Source organism: Schistocerca serialis, chromosome 9 (assembly GCF_023864345.2).
Source record: "Schistocerca serialis cubense isolate TAMUIC-IGC-003099 chromosome 9, iqSchSeri2.2, whole genome shotgun sequence".
Lineage (NCBI taxonomy): Eukaryota > Metazoa > Arthropoda > Insecta > Orthoptera > Acrididae > Schistocerca > Schistocerca serialis.
In genome coordinates this window covers 160,967,167-160,992,446 of record NC_064646.1, presented here as the reverse complement: position 1 = coordinate 160,992,446, position 25,280 = coordinate 160,967,167, and the positions used below count along the sequence as shown (strand labels likewise).

Genomic DNA, 25,280 nt, shown 5'->3' with positions numbered 1-25,280 from the left:
GTCATTCTTGAATTTATACACAGTCGATAGTCCGAGCTCATCAGATCGTTCATTCCATTGAAGGCGTTCTGCAATTCTTCCTCCCTTTCACTGAGGATAACAAAGGCATCATCGAATCATATTGTGGATATCCATTCGCACTGAATTCTAAGCGCAATGTACTTTCTGTTTCTGTCATTGCTTCGTCGACATATAGGTTGAATACTAGAAGGGCGAAAGACTATATCCCTGCCTTACGCACTTTTTAATCCGAGTATTTCATTCTTGCCCTTGCATTCTTATTATTCCGTCTTGGTTCTTGTACATATTGTACTATTACCCGTCTTTCCATATACACTAATCGGAAGTAGCCATAAAGTTGTTAATGGACGTTCATACTGCCTTCAAGATGGCTTGAACGATGCTGGGAAAGCCATCAGTGAGGTGTCTCGATGTGTGTGGGGAAGCCGAAATCTGAGAAGGTGGAGATGTTGAAAGCTGCGGTCTGACGCAATGTTCACGTTCTAACTGATCCAAAAGGTTTTACACTAGAATCATATCGGGGCTCTCGGCAGACCTCTACATTTCAGGAACGTTATGGTCCACAAACAATTGTCTTATGGATGCTTTTTTTGTGACAGTGTGCATTGTCATTCTCATACAATCATCGAATTAGAACTGTTACTGTACTGCAAGCTGTACATAATGACGTAAAAGTGTCCATATCCTTCCACATTTAGCATTTTCTTAAGCACTCCAACCACGAAAAACATCCCCATATCGTAACGTCACCTCCTCTATACTTCAGTGTTGGCGCTATTCATGATGGCAGGTAAATTCACCGGGAATTTGCCAAACCAAAATACTTCCACTGGATTGCGGCTGGGATAGCGTAATTCGTCACTCCAAATCATTCGTTTCCAGTTACATACTATTCAGTGGCGTAGCTCTTTAAAATGCACTGAATACAGAAATGTATGGCTTGTGAGGAGCTACTTGAACATCGCACCCCGTTCTTTTTAACTCCCCGTGTACAGTCAATGTGCTAGTTTGGTAGTTGGACCGGTGGTAGAACTTCAGAACTCACGAGTGAGTCCTTCTGCTGATTTCTTGCGATATTTAATAACCACTCTCGGCTAATTCTTGACGGCTACTGTCCGAGAGTGAATGGCGTCTACCTGATCTTAATTTAGATGCAGTTGTTCTTTCACGTTTCCCAATGACATTACCAGCAGCCGACTTGGGTAGCCTTAGACGGGCTGAAATATCCCTGACAGATTTGTTACTCAGGTGACACGAAATAACTAGTCCACGTTCGAAGTTGCAGAGTTCTCCAGTTGTTACTCCTTATTTACTAACAGCTCAGTACTCACCGCCTTCTTTTATACCAGCGGGTCCGCGTCTCCTAACATCCAGTGGTCAATTCCGAATTACATAGGATGTCCGGATGTTTTTGACCAGACCGTGTATCTTACATCTATGCTTCTGACAATTTCGAATAACTTGCTCTTTCACAATCGGCTAGCTCCATATCATAAACGTAAGATCCATTCAGTCAGACCTCTGGGCTGGGCATCGTGCTCCGTCATTCTTCCATGCGTACAAAACTAAGGACGAGAGATCCCTTTTCCAAATACAATGGTTCTCGGGAAGGAACCAATGCTGTCATTAGCGAGATACTTTTGCCCTGTGCTTTTAGGCTTCCTTTACACAGACTTCACAAAACACACGAATAACTTTCATACAGCAATGTCGCGAGAGCAGACGATAAAAAAAAGTTAGTAAAATCAAGGGCCAACGATGAGAAACCTAAGTAACTAATTATTTTGGCTTTTACTGTATTGCTTCCCAATATGATAGCAACCATATCAATTTTTTTTTTTACAATTGAAGCTGCCACTTAAAATGCATTTTTGTTGAGCATTATGGCCACCGATACAAACCTGTCCAGGTGATAGCAGCGTCACCTGGCACGGTGCATATGCACACACCAAAAAAAGTTTTACATCACTCCGGTTCCCAGAACTCCTGAAGATAGACGTTGACTGTGGACATTGTACCACAGACATAGTCCCTTTGACTGTTCAGAGATGTCATCAAACCCTCTCAGAGATGTAAACAATCGTGGATGAGCAGCACCTATTAAACGGAGGGAGTCCGACAGCCGACCAGTTCCAGTCATTCCACAAGCAACGCTTGTGTTGTCTGCAGTTCAACCATGCCTAGACGGTCAATGCCGCGGTTCGATCGCGTCCGCGTTGTTTCTTTGTGCCAGGAAGGGCTCTCAACAAGGGAAGTGTCCAGGTGTCTCGGAGTGAACCAAAGCAATGTTGTTCGGACATGGAGGACATACAGAGAGACAGGAACTGTGGATGACATGCCTCGCTCAAGCCGTTCAAGGGCTACTACTGCAGTGGATGACCGCTACCTACGGATAATGGATTGGAGGAACCCTGACAGCAACGTCACCATGTTGAATAATGCTTTTCTTGAAGCCACGGGACGTCTTGTTACGACTCAAACTGTGCACAATAGGGTGCATGATGCTCAAACTGTGATCAACTTCACTTCAGATGTTCATGACGTAGTCCATCTTTGCAACCACGACACCACGACACAGATGGACCCAACAACATGCCGAATGGACCGCTCAGGTTTGGCATTACGTTCTCTTCACCGATGAGTGTCGCATTAGTCTTCAATCAGACAATCATCGGAGACGTGTCTGGAGGCAACCAGGTCAGGTTGAACGCCTTAGACACACTGTCCAGCGAGGTTCCCTGCTGTTTTAGGGCGGCATTATGTGAGACCGACGTACGCCGCTGGTGGTCATGGAAGGCGCCGTAACGGCTGTACGATTTGTGAATGCCATCCTCCGACCCTTAGTGCAACCACATCGGCAGCATATTGGCGTGGCATTCGTTTTCATGGACGACAATTCGCGCCCCCATCGTGCACATCTTGTGAATGACTTCCTTCAGGATAATAACATCGCTCGACTAGCGTGGCCAGCATGTTCTCCAGACATGAACCCTATCGAACGTGCCAGGGATAGGTTGAAAATGGCTGTTTATGACCAACCAACCACTCTGAGGGATCTATGCCGAATCGCCGTTGAGGAGTGGGACAATCTGAACCAACAGTGCCTTGATGATGGGTAGTATGCCACGACGAATACAGGCATGCATCAATGCAAAAGGACATGCTACTGGGTATTAGAGGTACTGGTGTGTACAGCAATCTCGACCGCCACCTCTGAAGGTTCCGCTATATGGTGGTTCAAAATGCAATGTGTGGCTTTCATGAGCAATAAAAAGGGGCGGAAATGATGTTTATGTTGATCTGTATTCCAATTTTCTGTACACTTTCCGGAACTCTCGTAACCGAGGTGATGCAAAAATTTTTTTGGTGTGTGTAGTATCAGTAAGCATGCTGTCGGTGTGTAGAACGGGGAAGACGCGCGATCTATCTGAGCTTGACCGAAGGCAGATAGTGATGGCCCGAAGGCTCGGCAAGAGCATTTCGCAAACAGCATGACTTATCGAGTGTTCAAGGAGTGCTGTGGTGGGTGTCTTCAACACGTGGCGAAGCCAAGGTGAAACCACGTCTAGACGTGGGGTTGGGCGCCCAACCCTCATTACAGATGTCGAACGTCGAAGGCTGCGCAGACTGGTAAAACAGGACAGGCGGTGAAGTGCGGCGGAAATAGCATCAGATTTTAATGCTGAACACACAGTGAACAGAATACTCCTTTCGATAGGCCTCCGCAGTCGACGATCCATGCATATGCCAATGTTGATACCACGACATCGGCAATTACGACTGAAATGGGTTCGTGAACTTTGGCACTGGTCGATGGCGCAGTGGCAGAGCGTTGCATGGTCTGGTGAATACCGAGTGATGCAGATGTGTCGCGCATCCTTGATGTAATGTTTTGGTCACCGGAACCTCCTCAGATATTTTTGTATTTACTTGAATTCTACATGCTGTGCGTCTATATAAAGCTCCTGACGACTTGGACATATAAACAACTCACTCCATCGTGTAGCATTGCAATCCACAATTTACGGAGCGGAATGAAATCACAAACTTTCTTAGGCTGAACGTAAACCACGTGTGGCTCTAAATTCGTGGTCAGTGTTTCCTCCATGAGCTGTTGAAGGCAAAAGATATTGCCTGTGCTTGACGTCCGGCAAGGAATCCATCCTGTTCTTCTTCCTGCAAGTTGTTACTCACGTCTCGCGTTTATAAGTTTCCCATATGATCTGGTGATTAAGTTGGTTATACTTACTCCTCTGCAGTTTGAGCAATATTTCCTGTCATGCTTTTTATCTATGTTGGACGTGTATGATGTTTTCCATTCTTCTGGTAATTGTTTCCCATTTACGAAGGAGTTTAAAACATAGGCCATCAATTTTAGAATTTTATCTGGTCCAGTTTTTAGCTATTCGATGGGCTATCCATTTGGATCTGAAGCCGGTCACAATTTGATATATTGTAGAGAAATTTCCAGTTCTGGTATTTGCCTCACAACCAAGGGAAAGACAATGAAAACGTTGGTGAGAACCGGGTGATGCGGGAAGAAAATGTCTAGAGAAAAATAACGAAAGCCCAGTGTGTATGTAAGTGTATTTGTTTAAGCGTGAAGTAAACGACTCGAGCGACGTGTGCAGCGTACCTACAACGCTGCCCGTTGCGAACTATCCTCAGTTATTTGTTAGATGTATTCCTGTCTCTGTCTTCCTCTACAGTTTTTACCCTCTACAGCTCCTTCTAGTAGCTTGTAAGTTACTCGTCTTAACATATGGCCTTCCGTCCTGTCCCTTTCTCTTGTCAGTGTTTTCCACATATTTCTTTCCTCGCCAATTATACGGAGAACCTCCTCATTCCTTACGTTATCAGTCCACCTAATTTTCAGCAATCTTCTGTCGAACCACATCTCAGATGCCTCGATTCTCTTCTTTTTCCTGTTTTCCCACAGTCAATGTTTTACTACCATACAATGTTGTGCACAAACCTACATCCTCAGGAATTTCTTCCTCAAATTAAGCCCTATGTTTGTTATTAGTAGACTCCTCCTGGCCACGAATGCCCTTTTTGCCAGTGATAGTCTGCTTTTTACATCCATCTTGCTCCGCCCGTGATGGGGTATTTTACTGCCTAGGCAGCAGCATTCCTTAACTTCATCTAATTTGTGAACACCAGTCCATACATTAAGTCTCTCGACGTTCTAATATCTGCTACTTCTCAATACTTTCGTCTTTCTTCTCTTTTACATTTTGCATATTACCGGTCTCTCCCTATACCTTGCCCCTATTTTTCTGACAATTTCGCATATCTTGCGCCATTTTACATTGTCGAACGCTTTTTCCATGTCACCAAATCCTATGAACATCTCATGATTTCTCTTCACTCTAGCTTCCATTATCAACCGCAAAGTCAGAATTGCCTCTCTGGCGCCTTCACCCTTTCTAAAGCCAAACTGAAAGTCATCTAACACATCCTCAATTTTATTTTCCATTCTTCTGTGTATTATTCCTGTCAGCAACTTGGACGCATGAGATATATTATTCCCGTCAGCGACTTGGACGTATGAGATGTTAAGCGAATTGTGCGATAATTTTAGCACTTGTCGGCTCTTGTAATCTTTGGAATTCTGTGGATCATATTTTTCCGAGAGTCAGATGGTGTACCGACAGACTCATACATACTGTACATCAACGTGAGGAATCGTTTTTTTGCCACTTCCCCCAGTGATTTTAGAAGTTCTGATGGAATGTTATCTACCCCTTTGCCTTGTTCGATCTTAAGTGTTCCAAGGGTCTTTTAAATCCTGATTCTAATACAGGATCTATCCCTTTCATATCAACTATTGCTTCATCTTCTATCACGTCATCATACAAATTTTCCCCCTCGTAGATGTCTTCAACGTACTCTTTCCACCTATCCGCTCTCTCCTCTGCATTTAACAGTGGAACTCCCATCGCACTCTCAATGTTGTCACTCTTCCTTTTAATTTCACCGAAGGTTGTTTTCATTTTTCTATGTGCTGAGTCATTCCTTCCAAATATCGTTTCTTTTTCGATTTCTTAACATTTTTCGTGCAACGATTTCGTCTTTGCCTATCTACACTTCCTGTTTATTTCATTCCTACGTGACTTATATTTCTGTATTCCTGACTTTCCCTGAAAATTTTTATACTTCCTTATTTCATCGATCAGCTCAAGTATTTCTTCTATTAGCCCTGGTTTCTTCGCAGCTACCTTCTTCGTCCCTATGTTTTTCTTTCCAACTTTTGTGATTGCCGTTTTCAGAGATGTCCTTTCCTCTTCAACTGAAATGCCTACTAAGCTATTTCTATTTCAGTATCTATTGCCTCAGATAACTTCAAGCACATCTCTTCGTTCCCTAGTACAACCACATTCCACTTCTTGGCGCATTGATTCTTCCTGACTAGTGTCTTAAATTTCAGCCAGTTACTAAATTGTGATTTGAGTCTATATATGTTCCTGGGTATGCCTTATAACCCATTCTGAATTCTGAATCTCTGCCTGACCATGATATAATCTAACTGAAAACTTCCCATATCTTCCGGCGTTTCCTCCTTTTCTGATTCTTGAACAGAGTATTCGCAGTTACTATCTTAAATTTATTGCAAAACTCAATAGTCTTTCTCCTCTCTCATCCCTAGTACCAAGCCCATATTCTCCCGTAACGCTTTTTGTACTCCTTTCCCCACAACCGCATTCCAATCCCCCATGGTTTTCATTTCCCTTTACGTAGTGACTTTCCTGTTCAATATCCTCATACACTTTCTCTATCTATTTATCTTCGGGTTGCGACGTCAGCATATATACTTGAACCACCGTTGTCGGTGTTGGTTTGCTGTCGATTCTGATGAGAGTAACCCGATCATTGAACTGTTTACATTAACTCGCTCTCTGTCCTGCCTTCCTATTCATGACAAAGTCTGTCCCGTTATATCATATTTCTGCTGCTGTCTAAATTATCCTATACTCATCTGACCACAAATCCTTGTCTTCTTTTCATTTGACTTCACTAACCCCCACTACAACCAGACTGATATTTTCTAGTTTCCGTACCACGTTGAAACATCCACGCCTCGACTCGCAGAAAGTTATCCTTTCGTTGGTTATTCAAACTTTTTCTCACCCCTTGGCAGTCCTCTTCCGCAGATCCGAATGGGAAACTATACCGGAATTTTCCGCTAATGAAGAGATCATCATGACAGGTCATATGAAGAGAGCGGAGTTAATTAGTTGCTTGTTTGTTAGACGAAATCCACGGTAGACGTTATGACTTATGAAATGGAACGTGTCAACAGCAGGCCAGGGCGGCCGAGCGGTTCTAGGAGCTACAGTCTGGAACTGCGCGACCGCTGCGGTCGCAGGTTCGAATCCTGCCTCGGGCATGTATGTGTGTGATGTCCTTGGGTTAGTTAGGTTTAAGACGTTCTAAGTTCTAGGGGACTGATGACCTCAGAAGTTAAGTCCCATAGCACTCGGAGCCATTTGAATCATTTTTGAACGGGTCATCAGAATAAACACAGGACGACAACTGAGAGTTAAAAAAAAACAGTAATATTTATATTACTACGTGCTATACGTTTGCAGTTTTTTTCCTTACAAAGCACTTATCTCTTCTCAAGAATTCCTCCATGATCTAGAAATATCATTAATGCACACTTGAAAACTCTTATGCTATTTGTTGGATATTTTATTTCCATGGATAGATTGTCAAAGAGTTTTGTATCTGCTTATTTCACCCATTTCTGTGCCAAATTTAGATTAATTAAGAGGCAATGTAGATAATTTTTGCTTCTAGTGCTATGCTTGTGAATATCTCTCTACTTTCAAGCTTGGATGGATCCTTTATACAAAAATTTCATAACTGAATAAATGTACAGCTAGGCTGTGGTTAATATTCAAAACATTATTGTAATTAGTTTCTTTTGTGTAATGAATACTTTTTACCTAAACGAACTTTAAACATACTGGCTTCAGTATGCCCAAAGTTGGCAATTATTCTTATGGCAATAGTAGCTGAACTTAGCCATTGTAGCAGGCTTATGTTTTCATCAAATTTCACAACTAAGAACTTACAATATTCTACCCTGTATGTTACTTCTTGTTGGAATACTATGTTAATGGAAGGTGAGATATTTTTGACAGTACAAACTGGATGAGCTGCATTTTTTTTTCGAAGTTTAGAGCTCTGCTTGTGACTCTCTCCCTTACTTTCAAGCTCGGATGGATCCTTGATACAAAAATACCAGTCAGTAAACTTGAAAACCATCACTTCCTATTTTCTCGATTGATACTTCTTTGGTTGGCTTCCGAAAATGCTTGTATCATCTGAAAACAGGAATAATTGTGTCTCTTCATTGAAATAAAATGGCATGTCATTAGCATAAAGCAAGAACACTACTGCGCCAATGAACAAACTCTGCGGGACTCCTATGGTAATTTCTCCCCATGCAGATGATGGAATCTCTCGTTGTATTACTGTAATTAACTAGGGTACCTTCCTACATTTTGTTTCTTATATTTAAACCAAATCATGCATTTGCTGAATTACATATTCTGTAAAAACTTAACTTCTCCAATATCATATTATGACTGACACAATCAAACGTCTTCAGTAAGTCACAGAAGGACGCAGTCGGTGACATTTTATCATTTAAAGATTTTATTATGTGCTCAGTAAATGTATGAATAGCTTAGTAGAATGGCCCCTTCGAAATCCAAACACAGGTGGATGGCAACCCTGGACTACATTACCTTTTCAAAAAAATTAGGAAATGACGTAAGGAGTGACAATGAATGGTAGTTATTGACGTATCTGGAGTCCCCTGTTTTGTAGAGAGGCCTAACAATGGCACATTTCAATTTTTCAGAGAAAACACCGTGAGTGAATGACATTACGTAAGTGACTTATAGGGCCACAACTTCTTGATGTCTTATTGCAGATGATATCCACCTCGAATGAACTTTTACTTTTTAGAGTAACGATGATCTTCCTGATTTCATATGAGTATGTGAGATTGGTATTTGTTTTATAAATATCTTGTTTATTGCTTCTTCACTGTACTGTTTACTGAGTTATTTGCGTGAAATATCTCACCTATTTGTGGAAAGATATTATTAAAAATATCTGCCACACTTGAACTGCCATATGCAACGCCCCCATTCTCTTCAAAAGAAATCGTATTATCTTCTGTGGCTTCTTTCCCTGTCTCTCTTTTAACGGTATTATTCCATTTCGGGACAATATGTATTACTGCACTTTTCTTACAACTTTTATTAGTATGTTACAGTTCTGTTTACAATTAAAAAGTATTTCTGCTTCATTTCTCGTTATGAATATTTTGTACAAGCGCTTTCGCCGTTGTGAGATTTTAATACCGTTAGCAATGCGAGGTTTTCTAATGACTTGACGTTATTACATTTAATTATATTTTTAGTAAAACTACTTTCAAAAATGGAACTTAGGAAATATGTTGAACTTAAAGTTAGTATTAGGCTCACTATAAGCTTCACGTCAGTCAACATTTTCTAAGCTTTCTTTAAAATCTTTAGTAATTTTGTCATTAATCAGTCTCGCTGTTGTCTTTAAAAAAATGTGTGTGAATTCCTAAGGGGCCAAACTCCTGAGGTCATCGGTCCCTGGACTTACACTCTAGCACACTACTTAAACTAACTTAAACTAAGTTATGCTAAGAACAACACAGGCACCCATTCCCCAGGGAGGACTCGAACCTCTGGCTGGAGGGGCCACACAATCCGTGGCATGGCCCCAAGACCGCTCGGCCACTCCTCGCGGCTGTTTTCTTGGAGTATTTCCGTATTGTACATGGTGTACATGTAACTAAGATATAAAAAGTGACTGATTGTGTATCGTCAACTGACAGTCCGTTTACAACCATATAGGCATGTTCTGTTTAACGTCGCTTGTTGAATTAATACATTATCTATAAAAGTTTACTACCCTGAGCATCTCGGATAGGGAAAATTATAACTGATGCCAAATTCAGATTGAAAGTGGCTAAGGGACTCTTTCTGTCAAGTTTCTTCAAGAAATTTACATTAAAATCACCAAAAAACCAATAATCCCTTCTTTCTGCCTGACAGAGAGCACAATAATTCGTCAATGACCTGTATACTGCAGCAGTAATTTTACTCATAATAATTAATAATCACAAATTGGATGGATTATGATGTTTGAAGCCAGGAACTCTACAATAAAATACACTGCTGGAAAAAATTAGTAAACCCTTTTAGATGTTTCCAATTCACTCAAGATTTATTCTTGCGAAAGTGCATACAGAGTACATTCACAGATCAGTAGTAGAAATGGCTCTAGGTTTCTGGTGTTGAGTCATATCAGTACGAGGTGTGGCCTAACTCTGGCGTACAGTCGATCGCACAGATGGCTTATACTTTCCTGGGATGCATTGTGCAACGATTGCTCGACCTGAGTTTTTGGTTGGTGAGTCACGCGAATCACTTCTCGTCCTATCATATTGCACACTTGTTCGATTGGAGAGAAGTCTAAAGATGGTGCTGGTCAGGGAAGTTGCTGCACGTCTTGCAGAGGATGTTGAGTTTCACGGGCAGTGTGTGGGCGAGCATTATGTTGTTGGAACAACACATCACATTCCTGTTGCAGGAACGGCAGAAGAACGGGTGTAACGATGTTCTGCACGTGCCGAGAGCTGGTTAGCGTCCCCTCCAGAAGCACCGAAGCACCTCAGACCCTAAGGACTGGAGTGGGGCCACTGAGTCTTGGACTAATGCAGTCCACAAGCCAGCGCTCACTAGGACTGCGTCGTATGCACACGCTACCATCACTTCCGTGCGGGCAGAATCTGCTTTCATCGCTGAAGACCATGGCGCGCCTTTCCATCTTCCAAGTGATGCTCTGATGGCAGTACACGTCTATACGGTGGTTTGAGAGGAAGATTGGCTAGATAGGCACGTGCAAGTAGTCCTGCTGCTAGTAACTGGTTCCTAACATATCATGTTGACGTGTCTGGGCTTGTGAGTCGTCTTATCTGTGCTGCGGTAGCTGTACGATCTGCCACAGGTGCCCTTACGACACAACGAACCTGGTATGTGTCTGTGCTGCATGGACGTCCAGAACCTCGTCTGAGAATGTTCACATAATCACTGGTAGCAGCATCGTTACATAACTGATGCAGGACGTCCAGCTTGTGTGATGAATCTCCAATAGGACCATCTCACCACTCGGAAGGCCACAATGTGACCTGTTTCAAACTTGCTCATTTGGCTGTAGTAAACATGAGTCCATCTCTGTGGCATGGTTGCGTGTCTGCTTCACACGTTTGGAGCACACACTGGTTGTGAGCATTCCCTATCAAAGGGTAGACACGGATAGCGCTCATGTAGCTACACCACTAAGCTATCTGTTGGCGGACGACGCTGAAACCATTATCATTACTTCTACTATCCCCAGGTGACACATGCAGCCATAGGATGAAAACCGAGGTCGTCTTTACAGGTGTAGTAATTTTGCTTCGGGCTTTTTAGTAGGCGAGCTGTGCAGAAGGAATCCCGTTTGGGAATACCTGGGATGGAGTTCCCACATACCCTGGCAGTCACCTCAGAACTGTGGGAAATCTTCCAAACAACCTTGCTCAGAACCAGAACAGACAATAAACGCAATTTACTGTCAGCATATTGCTGTGACGTTTGAGTCCACACGGATATGTAATCACTCTTCGCACATTCCATCTACGAGTGGGAGAGAAACTGGCAGTAGTGCAACAAAAACAGAACATTTCCGCGGATGTTCAGTGTGTGGCTGCAGTTGCAGCCTCGGCTCCTTGCTGTACCTACTGCTTGACCCCCCTGCCGCCGCAGGCCCGTCGGCGCGCACGCTGCTGCTGTCGGTGGTGCTGGAGCTGGGCCTGAGCTCGGGCCTGTACCGCGGCCGGCCCGTCACCTGGCTGCCGGCGCACACCTGCCGCGAGGCCTGCCCCGAGCGCGCGCCGCGCCCCGACGACCTGCTGCGCCTGACGGGCTCCTACAAGGACGACTACGGCCTCGACGTCACCGTCACGTCGCCGTCGGGCCGCGCCGCCACCTGCGACGTGCCCGAGCGGCCCTTCCTCGGCGCCCGGGGGCCGTCCTTCCAGCTGGAGGCCGCCTTCCCCGGCCGCACCCCCCTCGTGTGCCACAGCCACCGCGTGCCCATTGGCCAAGACGTCGACGGCACCGAGTTCTACTTCATCGTCCGTCTGGATGTGGAGTTCGAAGACGCCAAGGTGTTCCGCTGTAAGATGAAGTATGGAGAGCAGTTGGGTGAGTGCCTTCATCTTCCCTATGTACGCGGTAGTTATAATTAAATTTTACCTATTTAAGGGGAGCCAGAGGTGCCTATGCTGCCCAGGTTAAAATCACTAAGTTTGAGGAACATTTATGAATAAACTACCAAATAGAAAATTTTGAATTTTTTTTTTTACATATAGAGTGGTTTAGTATTGCAGTTATGACAGAGGGATCTTTTCTAGTTTCCTTCCAATTATTTTTTTTATTAATGACCCAAATTTTTTTTACAAATAACTGCTTTATAATTAAACTGAAATGAAACTATTGAACATATTGCCAAATGGCTGTGTTACAATGTAAGTTTGACCACTAGGAGTGCTGTATAAAAATTTAATCTGTCTAGCTTGAGTGGATTTTGAGAAAATGTTCCTTATATTCGAAAAATTCTTTCCAAATTTACGGGAAATGGCTATCAGAGTTTCTCAATACATTCCTGCACTATAGGATGGATTATCAGGGTCTTCTTCTTCATCCTCCAAAAGCTTCCTCTTCTGTCTTCTTTTCTGGCCTGTTGTTCCATCATACTTCATATGCCTTTCTCTTCTTTCTGCTCCTCTTATCCTTTCTCTGTCAATATTTCTTAGTGCTCATACAGTGTTCACCCCCGCTGTAAATCCTAATGCCTTCAGAACTTCACACTTCACACTGTTCCCTTGGTTGTACGTTGCTATTGCATCATAAATGCCAAAGTGCAAGGTTTTTATACTTACATACACCCTTTTAGGAATCACTTTCCAAATCAAATTGTTTACGCTCTCATTAGGATTCTGCGTCTTTCCGTGTAGACATTCGTGTAACAATTCTGGCTGTGCTAAGTCATGAAAAATTAGTTTTAATGCATTTATCACAGCTGCTGGCAAACCATGTTTGTGATCATAGTCCTTTTTTGCATTATATTTGCACCAGGAATCTTTTGGGCACAGGCTGTGTTGAGGGTATTCATTGGAAGAGACAGTATTAAGGAACAATGCCCACACTGCTTTTCGCATGTCACTAACATTACTAGTATTTTGCCTTATAGCATACCCATAGTATCTCTGTAGACGTTCAATCACCTCATCAGTAAGCCTGCCTCTCCCTCCTATTGTCTTTCCATCACTGAGCTTACTTGGACCCAAAGTTTGTTTGAGCCTTCGAAGCCGTGCACCCATACGCTTTTGCACATGCCCAATGCATTCCAACTTTTCAACTACAAATTCATTTCCATATGGTTTCAGTTCCTCTATAGTCTTGAAACCTTTGGAGTCACCATCACCAAGGTGATATTTGCTAGAAGATGTCACAGGGCTATGGCTGGCCATGTGTTGCTTAGCAGAAGAACGCACTGTTTCGCAACTTGGTATTAGTGTTAATTTTCTTTTCCCTACGTTCTTCCTCTTCTTATATACACGGTTACTAAAACGTGGCATCTTAACCAGAAAAACGCTTTACACAAGAAGTATAATAGTACCAACAACAGGCGCAACACTGAACTAATTCGAAACGGTAAACAGCAAAGAGACGATGTTCCGCGCTCTTAGCACTTCATTTGTCACAGAAAACAATGTAGCCAACCCTTGCACACTCGCTGTATTCGTAACATAAGGCGCTGTATGCGTAACAGGCCGAGAAAATCCCAAGCAGTTCGCCAGAAAGTCACGAGAGGGTGTTAGATGCATTCAGCGTCCACCCATTTCCTCTGCAGGCGTGGGGGAAAATGGTAATAACTCAACTTCTAGGGCGATTAGAACTATAATTCAAAGTTTACATTAAAGAGGAATGTTCCAATTAATTTTCAGTAGCAAAAAAAAAAAAATCGTAATTTTTTGGATTTGACCACCTCCGGCTCCCCTTAACACGCTATAACACGGAAACTAATTACCGTATGAGTCCAAACTTGGTAGGATTAATGTCCAGAGTATGGGGTGCATGATTTCCATGCGTTACAGCGTCACTCTCCAGTTCCAACTATGGCAAACAGGTGCTGTGATCAGTCATCGTGATTCATAGTCTCACACATCTGACCAATGGCAGCGACCTTGTTGACCTGTCAACATGGGCTTGGACAAAGGAGCAGTGCATTATTGGTGAAACTCTATTATCAAAACAACTGTAACGCTGCAGTTGCACTGCGAGAATATCGCTGGCTGCTGTGCGGACCGTGGTGAAGAAGTTCGAATCACTGGAAAACTGGGCGTCGCTCTGAGAAGAGGTCAACGACCGGTTGCACCACAGGTGGTTGATGAAATCACGGTTGCTATGGCAGACGACGGTGCGCGCAATTCCTGATCGTAGGGCGTAGTGTGAAGTCGGCTGGCCCACTGTATGGATGGTGCTTCGAACCATTCTCAGATGGTATCTGTAAAAGATCCATATCGTACAGCAACTTGCACCATAGGACGCACAGCGACGTGTTGATTTCGCTCTCCACTTTCTCGCAACGATTGAAGTTGACGATCCTATGGCCAGAATAAACTCGTTTTTCTCTGATGGGTGAGGTGAACACATGGAATTGACGAGTGTGGGGATGTTCACCTCCAGTGTCTGTGTTCTGTATAGAGAATGTGTAACCATATGGTGTGGCTTGACGACTACCTTCATCATTGGCCCATTCTTTTTTGAACAGTTTGGTGCCCAGGGACCAAAGACGTGCAGTCTGACTGGCCAGTGTTACTGCCATATGCTTCGTGAAATCACCTCATCTCATTCCCTGTGATTTCTGGTGGTCGGGCTAACTGAAGGACAGGGTTTACCAGGGGACATTCACCCAAGTACTGATCTGAAGCGCAGCATTTCAAGAGAGTAGCCAGTATACCTACTGACATGTTTCTTTCTGCTGTGCAGAATGCAATCCTGTGCTTTCATACTCTTCCGGACACTGTCAGTCGCCGTAATGAGTCCCTTCTGTAGCAGTAATTTTACCAGTATGTAGTGATATGATGTACTGTAGGAACACCGTACCCTCTATAAACTGAAATGCCCTCCTCGCTTCTGTCTATACGTTCAGGCTAATCGCATGACCTACTGTAGGGACTTGATATGGTTTTTACTACTAGGAAGATTAATTTACAAGCAATGTTTCTATACTCATATATAATTTATAAATAGTTCCTGCAAACTGACCAAACTATGATGAATTAAAGCGAACCGCTGGTGTGAAAAAGATGCGATTGCCATATAGTGTGCCCGCATCTCGTGGTCGTGCGGTAGCATTCACGCTTCCCACGCCCGGGTTCCCGGGTTCGATTCCCGGCGGGGTCAGGGATTTTCTCTGCCTCGTGATGGCTGGGTGTTGTGTGCTGTCCTTAGGTTAGTTAGGTTTAAGTAGTTCTAAGTTCTAGGGGACTGATGACCATAGATGTTAAGTCCCATAGTGCTCAGAGCCATTTGAACCATTTTGAGCCATATAGTGGTGAATGCCAGAGCTAGCTCCTCATGCTGTCGCTTCATGACTGACAGCGTCCATTTCATCTTCACCAGCAGGGACGGTTCTGCGTTCTTTTTCAGGCATCACTGTCAAGGTTCTGTGACCCATTGTCGTTTTCCTTTCTGGCGTTTGTTTACTTTGTGATACCTGCATATCTTGACGGATCAAGTCACTGCTCTCCAGTACAAACATGAAGTGGCACAAAATTCAGAAACTTCCACTATTCCACTGAGCCACACGAAACTAATTGCCACATTCTATACATCGGTATGCATACGACAGTATGCGTTGGTAGCCTTTGGGCTAGGGACCATTCTTATACCCAACAGAAGGATCGTCTCAGTGTCACTATCCTACAGTACAGCGTCAAAGTATGAATATTGCACACTTCCTCTTGGTTAGGAAACTAGAGCAAATCGCTTAGTTCTTTTTGAATTTAATGTGGTCGACGGAGGGCTTGATGGGACTTACGGAGGCACCATTACTTCATGGGAAATTCCTCTGAAAGTCTCAATAAAGCGTCTTTTTACTACACTTTCGTCGCCACAAGCGGACCAAAACTCAGCCGAGTGCTCCAAAATGGCTATGTTCAATAAATGGCTAAAATTTTTATCATATATTCCCAAGTCTCCGATCTCAAACAACGTTGAAAATATTCTTGATATCTTTGTCCGTTTCCAAGATACAGAGGTTCAAAGTTACTCTTCTTCTGCGAAAAATGCGATAAGAGACGAAATCTATGTAATAAATAACTGCTGCAAATTGCTCAAATTTTAACAGTATATCCCCTAAGCTAGCAGATCCATCTCCCCGCTTTCAAATATCTTTATCTGTTATGGAGAAACATATCAAAAACGTGTTTTTTGGGTACAAAAAACCAGCCACGGATTCCGAAATGGCTATGCACAGCAAATGGCTGTAATTTTTCGATGTTTCTAACATTCCGATCTCGAACAAAAGTGAAAATTTCTTCACGTCTTTATCCGTTTCCAAGATACTGAGGTTCAAAGTTACCCTATTTGTTCACGTAAAATGCACACATAATATTCATTGTAAGGCGAAATCTTAGTTTACAAAGTGACGCAACAAATGTTGTAAAGTGTGTCCATTAATATCTGGGAACCCCTCATTGTAGTACTGAAGCAAATGCAGTTTTTCCGCACGCAAAATCCGGCCTGCGGCGTAAAATTAGTTTTGTGTTATTTCAGTTTCACATAAGCAAACTATGTAAATTTTCCTAACCAATAAATTACATTTATGTGAGTTACATAACTTGCTCCAGCAGGGAAAAGAAGGGAAACAGCGCAAAGATACTCCTATCACAACCCAAAAAATGTGAATATGTTATTGTTTACTTGAAATGCTCAGACTGAAAAGTGGGGTACCAGCTGCCTCATTCCACCTTCATCAGCAGCTTTAAAAATTTTCCCAAAAAGTTTGGCTTGCGAACATAATCGCGCTTTTTTATGCCGAAAGAGAAGAAGACAGTGGCAGTGGCAAAGAGACGGAAAAGTAATAAATACTGGAAGACTGTAGACAGTGGTTATCTTATAGAAAGAGCGAAGGAGACAAAGGCAGTGTGAGAGAAAGAGCGAGACACAGTGGCAGTGTAACATAGTTGATAGTGATAGAACAGTGCTAGAAAAGAGGGAAGGAGACTGTGCCAAGCGGAAAGGAATACAGAGAACCAGAAAGTGGAACCAGTGATAACGAGAGACAGAATATATGACATTGACAACGAAGAAGAAGGGAGAGATACTGAGGTGAGAACAGACCAGTAGGAAGGAAGGAATGAGATACCAGCAGTAAGAGAGAGCAAGAGATGACTAGTGACAGTGAGAGAAAACTGTAGTTGTAGGACAGAACGAAGCGGACTGTGGTTGTGACACAGGAGGCAATAACTGACAGAGAGACACAGAGAGATAATGACAGTGAGTTCGGCAGAATGAGTGAGTGAGAAAGAGTAACTGGGAGTGGATGGGTATGAGCGTCTTACAATGGACTAGTGGGGGTGAGTGAGTTACAATTTGGGGAACTTGTGGGAGTTTGAGCTGCGTCGCATGTTAAAGAGAGCGCGAATGTGTTTGTATGCCACGCTTTTTGGGAAAATTTTTAAAGGTGCTGAGGGAGGCAGATAGAGATAGCTCGTACCTCATTTTTCAGAGTCTTTTGAATAAACGGGAACATATTCGCAGTTTTCTTGCTATGATGGGATCATTTTTTCTCTGGTATACAGGGTGGTCCATTGATCATGACCGGACCAAATATCTCACGAAATAAGCATCAAACGAAAAAACTACAAAGAACAAAACTTGTCTAGCTTGAAGGGAGAAACCAGATGGCATTTGGTTGGCTCGCTAGATGGCGCTGCCATAGGTCAAACGGATATCAACTGCCTTTCTTTAAATAGGAACCCCTATTTTTACACATATTCGTGTAGTACGTAAAGAAATATGAATGTTTTAGTTGGACCACTTTTTTGCTTTGTCATAGATGGCGCTGTAATAGTCACAAACATATTTCTCACAATTTTAGACGAACAGTTGGTAACAGGTAGGTTTTTTAAATTAAAATACAGAACGTAGGAACGTTTGAACACTTTATTTCGGTTGTTCCAATGCGATACATGTACCTCTGTGAACATATCATATCTGAACGCATGCTGTTACAGCGTGATTACCTGTAAATACCACATTAATGCAATAAATGCTCAAAATGATGTCCGTCAACCTCAATGCATTTGACAATACGTCTAACGACATTCCTCTCAACAGCGAGTAGTTCGCCTTCCGTAATGTTCACACATGCATTGACAATGTGCTGACGCATATTGTCAGGCGTTGTCGGTGGGTCACGATAGCAAAAATCCTTCAACTTTCCCCACAGAAAGAAATCCGGGGACGTCAGATCCGGTGAACGTGCGGGCCATGCTATGGTGCTTCGACGACCAGTCCACCTGTCATGAAATACGCAATTCAGTACCGCTTCAACCGCACGCGAGGTATGTGGCGGACATCCATCATGTTGGAAGTACATCGCCATTCTGCCATGCAGTGAAACATCTCGTTGTAACATCGGTAGAACATTACAAAGGAAATCAGCATACATTGCACCATATAAATTGCCATCTATAAAATGAGGGCCTATTATCCTTCCTCCCATAACGCCGCACCATACATTAACCCGCCAAGGACGCTGATGTTCCACTTGTCGTAGCCATCGTGAATTTTCCGTTGCCCAATAGTACATATTATGCCGGTTTACGTTACCGCTGTTGGTGAATGACGCTTCGTCGCTAAATAGAACGCGTGCAAAAAATCTGTTATCGTCCCGTAATTTCTCTTGTGCCCAGTGGCAGAACTGTACACGACGTTCAAAGTCGTCGCCATGCAATTCCTGGTGCATAGAAATATGGTACGGGTGCAATCGATGTTGATGTAGCATTCTCAACACCGATGTTTTTGAGATTCCCGATTCTCGCGCAATGTGTCTGCTACTGATGTGCGGATTAGCCGCGACAGCAGCTAAAATACCTACTTGGGCATCATCATTTGTTGCAGGTCGTGATTGACGTTTCACATGTGGCTGAACACTTCCTGTTTCGTTACAAAACGTAACTACCCGGCGAACGGTCAGGACACTTGGATGATGTCGTCCAGGATACCGAGCAGCATACATAGCACACGGCCGTTGGACGTATTGATCACAATAGGCATACATCAACACGATATCGACCTTTTCCGCTATTGGTAAACGGTTCATTTTAACACGGGTAATGTATCACGAAGCAAATACCGTCCGCACTGTCGGAATGTTACGTGATACCACGTACTTATACATTTGTGACTATTACAGCACCATCTACCACAAAGTGAAAAAAGTGGTTCAACTAAAACATTCATATTTCTTTGCGTACCACACGAATATGTAATAAAAATGGGGGTTCCTCATTAAAAAAATGCACTTGATATCCGTTTGACCTATGGCAGCGCCATCTAGAGGGCCAACCATTGTGCTATCTGGTTTCCCCCTTCAAGCTAGACGAGTTTCGTTCGTTGTAGTTTTTTCGTTTGATGTTTATTTCGTGAGATATTTGGGCCGGTCACTATGAATGGACCACCCTGTATGTCTTCTTTTTGTATACAGTTTATGGATTAAAAGTACCCCGGCGCCGTTTTCTGTCTATACGTATAGGCTACTCTTAGGAACTACCGTAGCGAATTTTATACGGTTTTCACTAACAGAGACACTGATTCGGAGCCCGATTACATATAACATTCGCGTCTCCTGAGAAGTTAACTGGCGTGCTTAAATCGCCTAACTTATGTGAATGTGATGTTATCCATTTGCCTATCTTAGTTATCTGATCTTTGAACGTAAGTCTATAAAGTGGCCCAAGTCGTCCGGCCGTAGATACTTTGTGCTACTGGTGTGAAGGAGGACGGGGGTGGGAGGGGGACAGTCGCTAGTACACTGAATGAATGTAATCCATATGCGAGTTTACTTTCACTTTTGTTTAGTACTCAAACAAATTCAGTCCAATAGGTGAACTAAGTGTCAGCTCTTGATGGCTGTTTGGAGTGTGTAACGATACTGGAATTTCCCAGCTGAAGATCGCAACACAGAATGCCTAGAGCATGTACATATGCACCTTACCACCATCTTTTGGACTTTGAGAAATATAGAAGCATTGGCATGAGGACACATGAGATCATCATTCTGGCAGGTCGAGCAGACAGCTGGCTGCTCTGCAATGACTACAGAATGAGCGGAAATGAGATGAGTCAAGACAACTGTTTAGTGAAACACCACGAGATCTTGGAATGTTCGCTCTGAATAATAGACCGATGACAACAGGTAAAATCTGGGCAAGGATTTCAAGAAAAGTGTCACCATGAACCGTGGGAACAGATTGCGAGGTGCCGGGGCTAGCAGTGTATTTACCACTAAATTCTAGAATCTACATATGTAAATGATGCTCTAAGCCCCCCCCCCCCTATTCTAACTCTGACTTTTGGTGTTGCACAAGGATAAAAAAAATATACGCGAACTGACTGTAATCAACCCTGCAAGTGGAGTAGAAAAGAGTTTGGCACCTGCAATAATTTAATTTGATAAATAAGTTAAATAAAGGAAGGTTTCATTAACGTAGTGAGAAATGATTTGTTGCTCTACCGATTAACAGAATGAAAGTTCTGTCCAAAATAACAATATGATTTATTAAGACTAAGCACAAAATAGTAAACAAAACACATGAAACATTTATAATACATCAAATTGGCTCAAATTGAATACTCAAACAAACGCTGTGAAGGTGAAGTTGTCCCTAAACTAGATTGTGAGGTTTATGACGAAGTGGTATGTGGAGCCAATTCCTTGCCACTCAAATCCTAAGAGAGACACACAGCTAACCCAACATTAATTGCTGCTATTCAAGACACAACAAAGTTAGAAAAAAGATGAACAGGCGCTCTCTGCTGAGCTCTGATTATCACCTAGGAAAACCCCTATGTGCCGGTGCTGCAGACATACATTACCAAACTGTCTTCTTAACTGCCAGAACACGATTTGGCGTATCGGAGGCGGTGGCTGGTTGCTTCGACGTCCTTGACCGAGAGGCGAGAGCCGACTACCTAGAGCACCCGTACAGGCCGAACACACAACATTCCCGCCCCCACGACAGTGGCCGTGGTTAAACGTTTCAATCAGCAACTCGAAAACCGGCGGAAAATTCCACTCCATTGCCAGAGCACTACCATTCCACCAATGGAGATTCTTGGCGCCAATTTCTGCGCTGATTTTTGCTACGTCACGGAGCTATGGCCTGAGCAAGCCAATCACAGTTACTATTTTGCAGAAAGCGCGGGAATTTTCCCGCCACAACTGCCTGGGTACACAAGTCATTTCCACGCCTCGCTGGTAGCCCGCCAGAAAGTGTTTTCGCTAAGTTTCTGCGAAGTAACGGAACCTCTAGCCCAGCCGCTACTTCAGGCCCCAGCGGGCGTGTCTCTTGACAATGTCGGCGTCTGGAAAGCATTCACTCGACTGCCTCCCACCCGTCGGCTTAACCCTCTCGAGATCAGTGGTGCGCCGGCCGAAGTGGCCGTGCGGTTAAAGGCGCTGCAGTCTGGAACCGCAACACCGCTACGGTCGCAGGTTCGAATCCTGCCTTGGGCATGGATGTTTGTGATGTACTTAGGTTAGTTAGGTTTAACTAGTTCTAAGTTCTAGGGGACTAATGACCTCAGCAGTTGAGTCCCATAGTGCTCAGAGCCATTTGAACCATTTGATCAGTGGAGCCCGCCTGTCACCGGACCACCTGGGTGACGAGAGACGCTGCGTGGGAAGTCCGCGTGTGAAGGAATAGCAACTTTCCACTGCATGCAATTAGAGAGGAGAATCGTAAGATAGAAATATGAGAGGGGGCTCATGCCACCTCTCAAGATTACCGGAAGAGAGTCTCGGATCTTGAGTTGCCATGTGTCCTTTATCATATACACCAGACAACAGCATCTGTAATGGTGCAGAGCCAGACGTCAGTTTCGACAGTGAGTATCATTGTATAATTCAGTAAAATCTTCTCTGTTTACAAGTTGTGTCATCTCGAATAAAACACTCGAGACTTCGACGACTGTCTCCGTTATTCTCATCATCAGAAGGAAACCACTGACTGCCGCGGCTGTCGTGCTGTTCCGCTTATATAGTCACGATAGCAGCAACTGGAACCTTCCGGAAAGGGCGGAAGTGACGCATGCGTGGAAAAGGGAGTTGGGAAGATCCCGTCTGATGCAGGACGAATGGCGTCAAGTGACACGAGGTGCCGGTTCCCTACAAGTGTCAACCATCCACCTACGGTTATGCTAAAGTGCAGAGCCGACCCTCAGCACTATTGTGTGCAATTGGCCTCTGCTAAAACTTTTGTAGTTTACTCTAATCTCGTCCTCCTGCTTTATAACAGAACCCCAGTGCGATGACATATGAGCCAACACTCTCGTCTTTTCAAATTCGTAATCAAACCGTAGTCCATTCTCCAAGAAATTTTCACCTGCAGCCGACTTATCAAGCTCCCTTTGTTTGAAATGTCACGTGTGGCTTAGCACTGGCCACTCGAAGAGCTATGTCGTCTCTAACAGGGCGTAACATACCTCGTATCTTGGGGGCAGACCAGAGCGCTGCTGATCTCAGTCCACGTTCCTACAAAACACCGTGCCAGCCCTGGTTGTTTCTTCCTCATGGTAATGATGGTGGAGGCAGCTGTCGGAAGCTCGAGTGTTTTATTCGAAGTGACACGCTTTGTAAACAGAGAAGATTTTACTCATGCATATCACCATAGAAGTGTCCGAGACATTCAGTGGTGTTCAGCGTTGGGCTTTGGTTACGTTTATTGTGCGCGGTTAGATGCCAGCGTGTCCACTGACCATCTGGTGAAAGTCACGAAAAGCAGCTTACACGACAATCGTCTTGAGGAATGTACGGCTAACCACCCTGCCAGGTGCCATGGCTCTATATATCATGTTTGGAATGCAGTGGGAAGCACACTAACCACCAGCCATCAATCCTCATGAAGTGGAACTGAGAATGATGCAAACACTGCAAAAAATCCTTGAAGATGATGATCGAAGGATGTTTGCTTCCATGATACAGCGAATAAAAAGAGATTTTGAGGATGGACATCGCTTGTGAATGGAATGGAAGTTTAGTCATCCAATATCCGTCATGTGATGAACATAACTACAAAGTTAGATGAGTACTGGGCTGCTTTCCGGGAGGGAAGGAGCGCCTGGTCCCCGGCACAAATCCACCCGGCGGATTTGTGTCGAGATCTGGGGAACCGGCCAGTCTGTGGAGGGTTTTCAGGCGGTTTTCCATCTGCCTCGGCGAATGCGGGCTGGTTCCCCTTATTCCGCCTCAGTTACACTACGTCGGCGATTACTGCGCAAACAAGTTCTCCACGTACGCGTACACCACCATACTCTACCACAAAAACACAGGGGTTACACTCGTCTGGTGTGAGACGTTCCCTGGGGGGGTCCCCCGGGGACCGAACTGCACAATAAACCTGGGTTTTGTGGGGCGGTGGAGGCGTGAAGTAGACGGCGGTAGTCGTCGTGGGGTTGTGGACCACCGCGGCTGCGGCGGGGACAGAGCCTCTCCGTCGTTTCTAGGTCCCCGGTTAACATACAATACAATACAATACTGGGCTGGTGCTTTATGTTGTAACGTTTTCTATTTTTATCATTGTATTTGTGCTTTCTGCTGCTCCTATCACCACCATTTGAACTATTTCTTGATGTCGTAGCTGTTACCCTTCATCTATACATTCAGTACTCATTCATTTAGTAATTTATCTGCCCACGTAATTTTAATATTCTTCAACAGCACTAAATTTCAAATTCTTCCAGTTTCTTCTTCTCTGTACTTCTGGTGTTCTTTCCTTTCCATACAATTTTGTGATGCAGAGATACAGTTTCAGCGAACTTCTTCCTCAGTTACGTATCAACGTCTCATATCAGTAGAGCTCTTCAGGTGTGTCGAACTATGCCTGTTACTTTTCATGCTTTGGTCATATAACATAATCTTGCTTCCTAGGTGGGAGAATCCTATACTCCGTCCATTACTGCGTCTTTGATGTTAGGCATTTTGTTATTCTGTACTCTATATCCCCTTCGTCTTTGCTTTGCTCATTCGTACACATATTCCGCGCTAAGTATGTAGCCCTTCTCTTGCAACACGTCTTCTACGACTTCTTTACATCTGAGAAGAAGCGCCATGTCTTCTGCGAACCTTAGCATTGATATTTAGTCCACCTGAACTTTTATTCCTCTTCTGAAAGTTTCTTTTACTGCTTTTATTGCGTCTTCGACTAGCAAGTTCAACATCAGTGGAAATACGCTACAGCCCTGCTTCACATCACTCTTAACACGCTCTTTCTTTGCCTTCCGCTTTTATTACTCGCGCTTAGGTTTTGTAGATGTGTTATATTACGTCCTCTCTCTGTGCTTTAGTTCCAGTATTCTAAGAATTGCAAACTTCTTACTCAATCTTACATTGTAGAATGATGTCTCTAGGCCTTTAAAAGCTATCATTTCTATATCAAGATCGACAACCAGACTATGCAAACTAACGGGTCCTCATGAGCAGTGCATCCTACGCAGTTCGCAGCAACATTAAAGTCAAACTCGACTGCCAATATATGGAATATTCACAATCCCATACACTATCTGATGAAAAGTATCCGGACACTCATATGTTGTGCGGAATTGACCACTGGATGCAAATTTGGAAATTTGTGGTAAAGTCTTACGGGACGAAACTGCTGAGGTCATTGGTCCCTAAGCCTACACGCTACTTAATCTAACTTAAACTAACTTATGCTATAGACAACACACACACACATGCCAGAGGGAGGACTCGAAACTTCGACGTGGGGAGCCGCACACCCGAGGCCGCGCGGCTACCCAGCGCGGCGGTCCACTAGATGCCACGAGCGGCCGGCCTATCTGTATAAAAGGAGATGGGGAGTA

General features: G+C 43.8%; 1 protein-coding gene across 1 annotated transcript in view; it reads left to right on the top strand.

Annotated features, from left to right (window-relative positions):
- The window catches only part of LOC126419173 (uncharacterized), an 82,449-nt gene that overhangs the window by 43,122 nt on the left and 14,047 nt on the right, over positions 1 to 25,280 (top strand). The window contains exon 5 of the mRNA XM_050086302.1: positions 11,883 to 12,323. Within this exon, the coding sequence (XP_049942259.1) occupies positions 11,883 to 12,323 (441 nt within the window). The remainder of the gene's footprint in view (positions 1 to 11,882; positions 12,324 to 25,280) is intronic.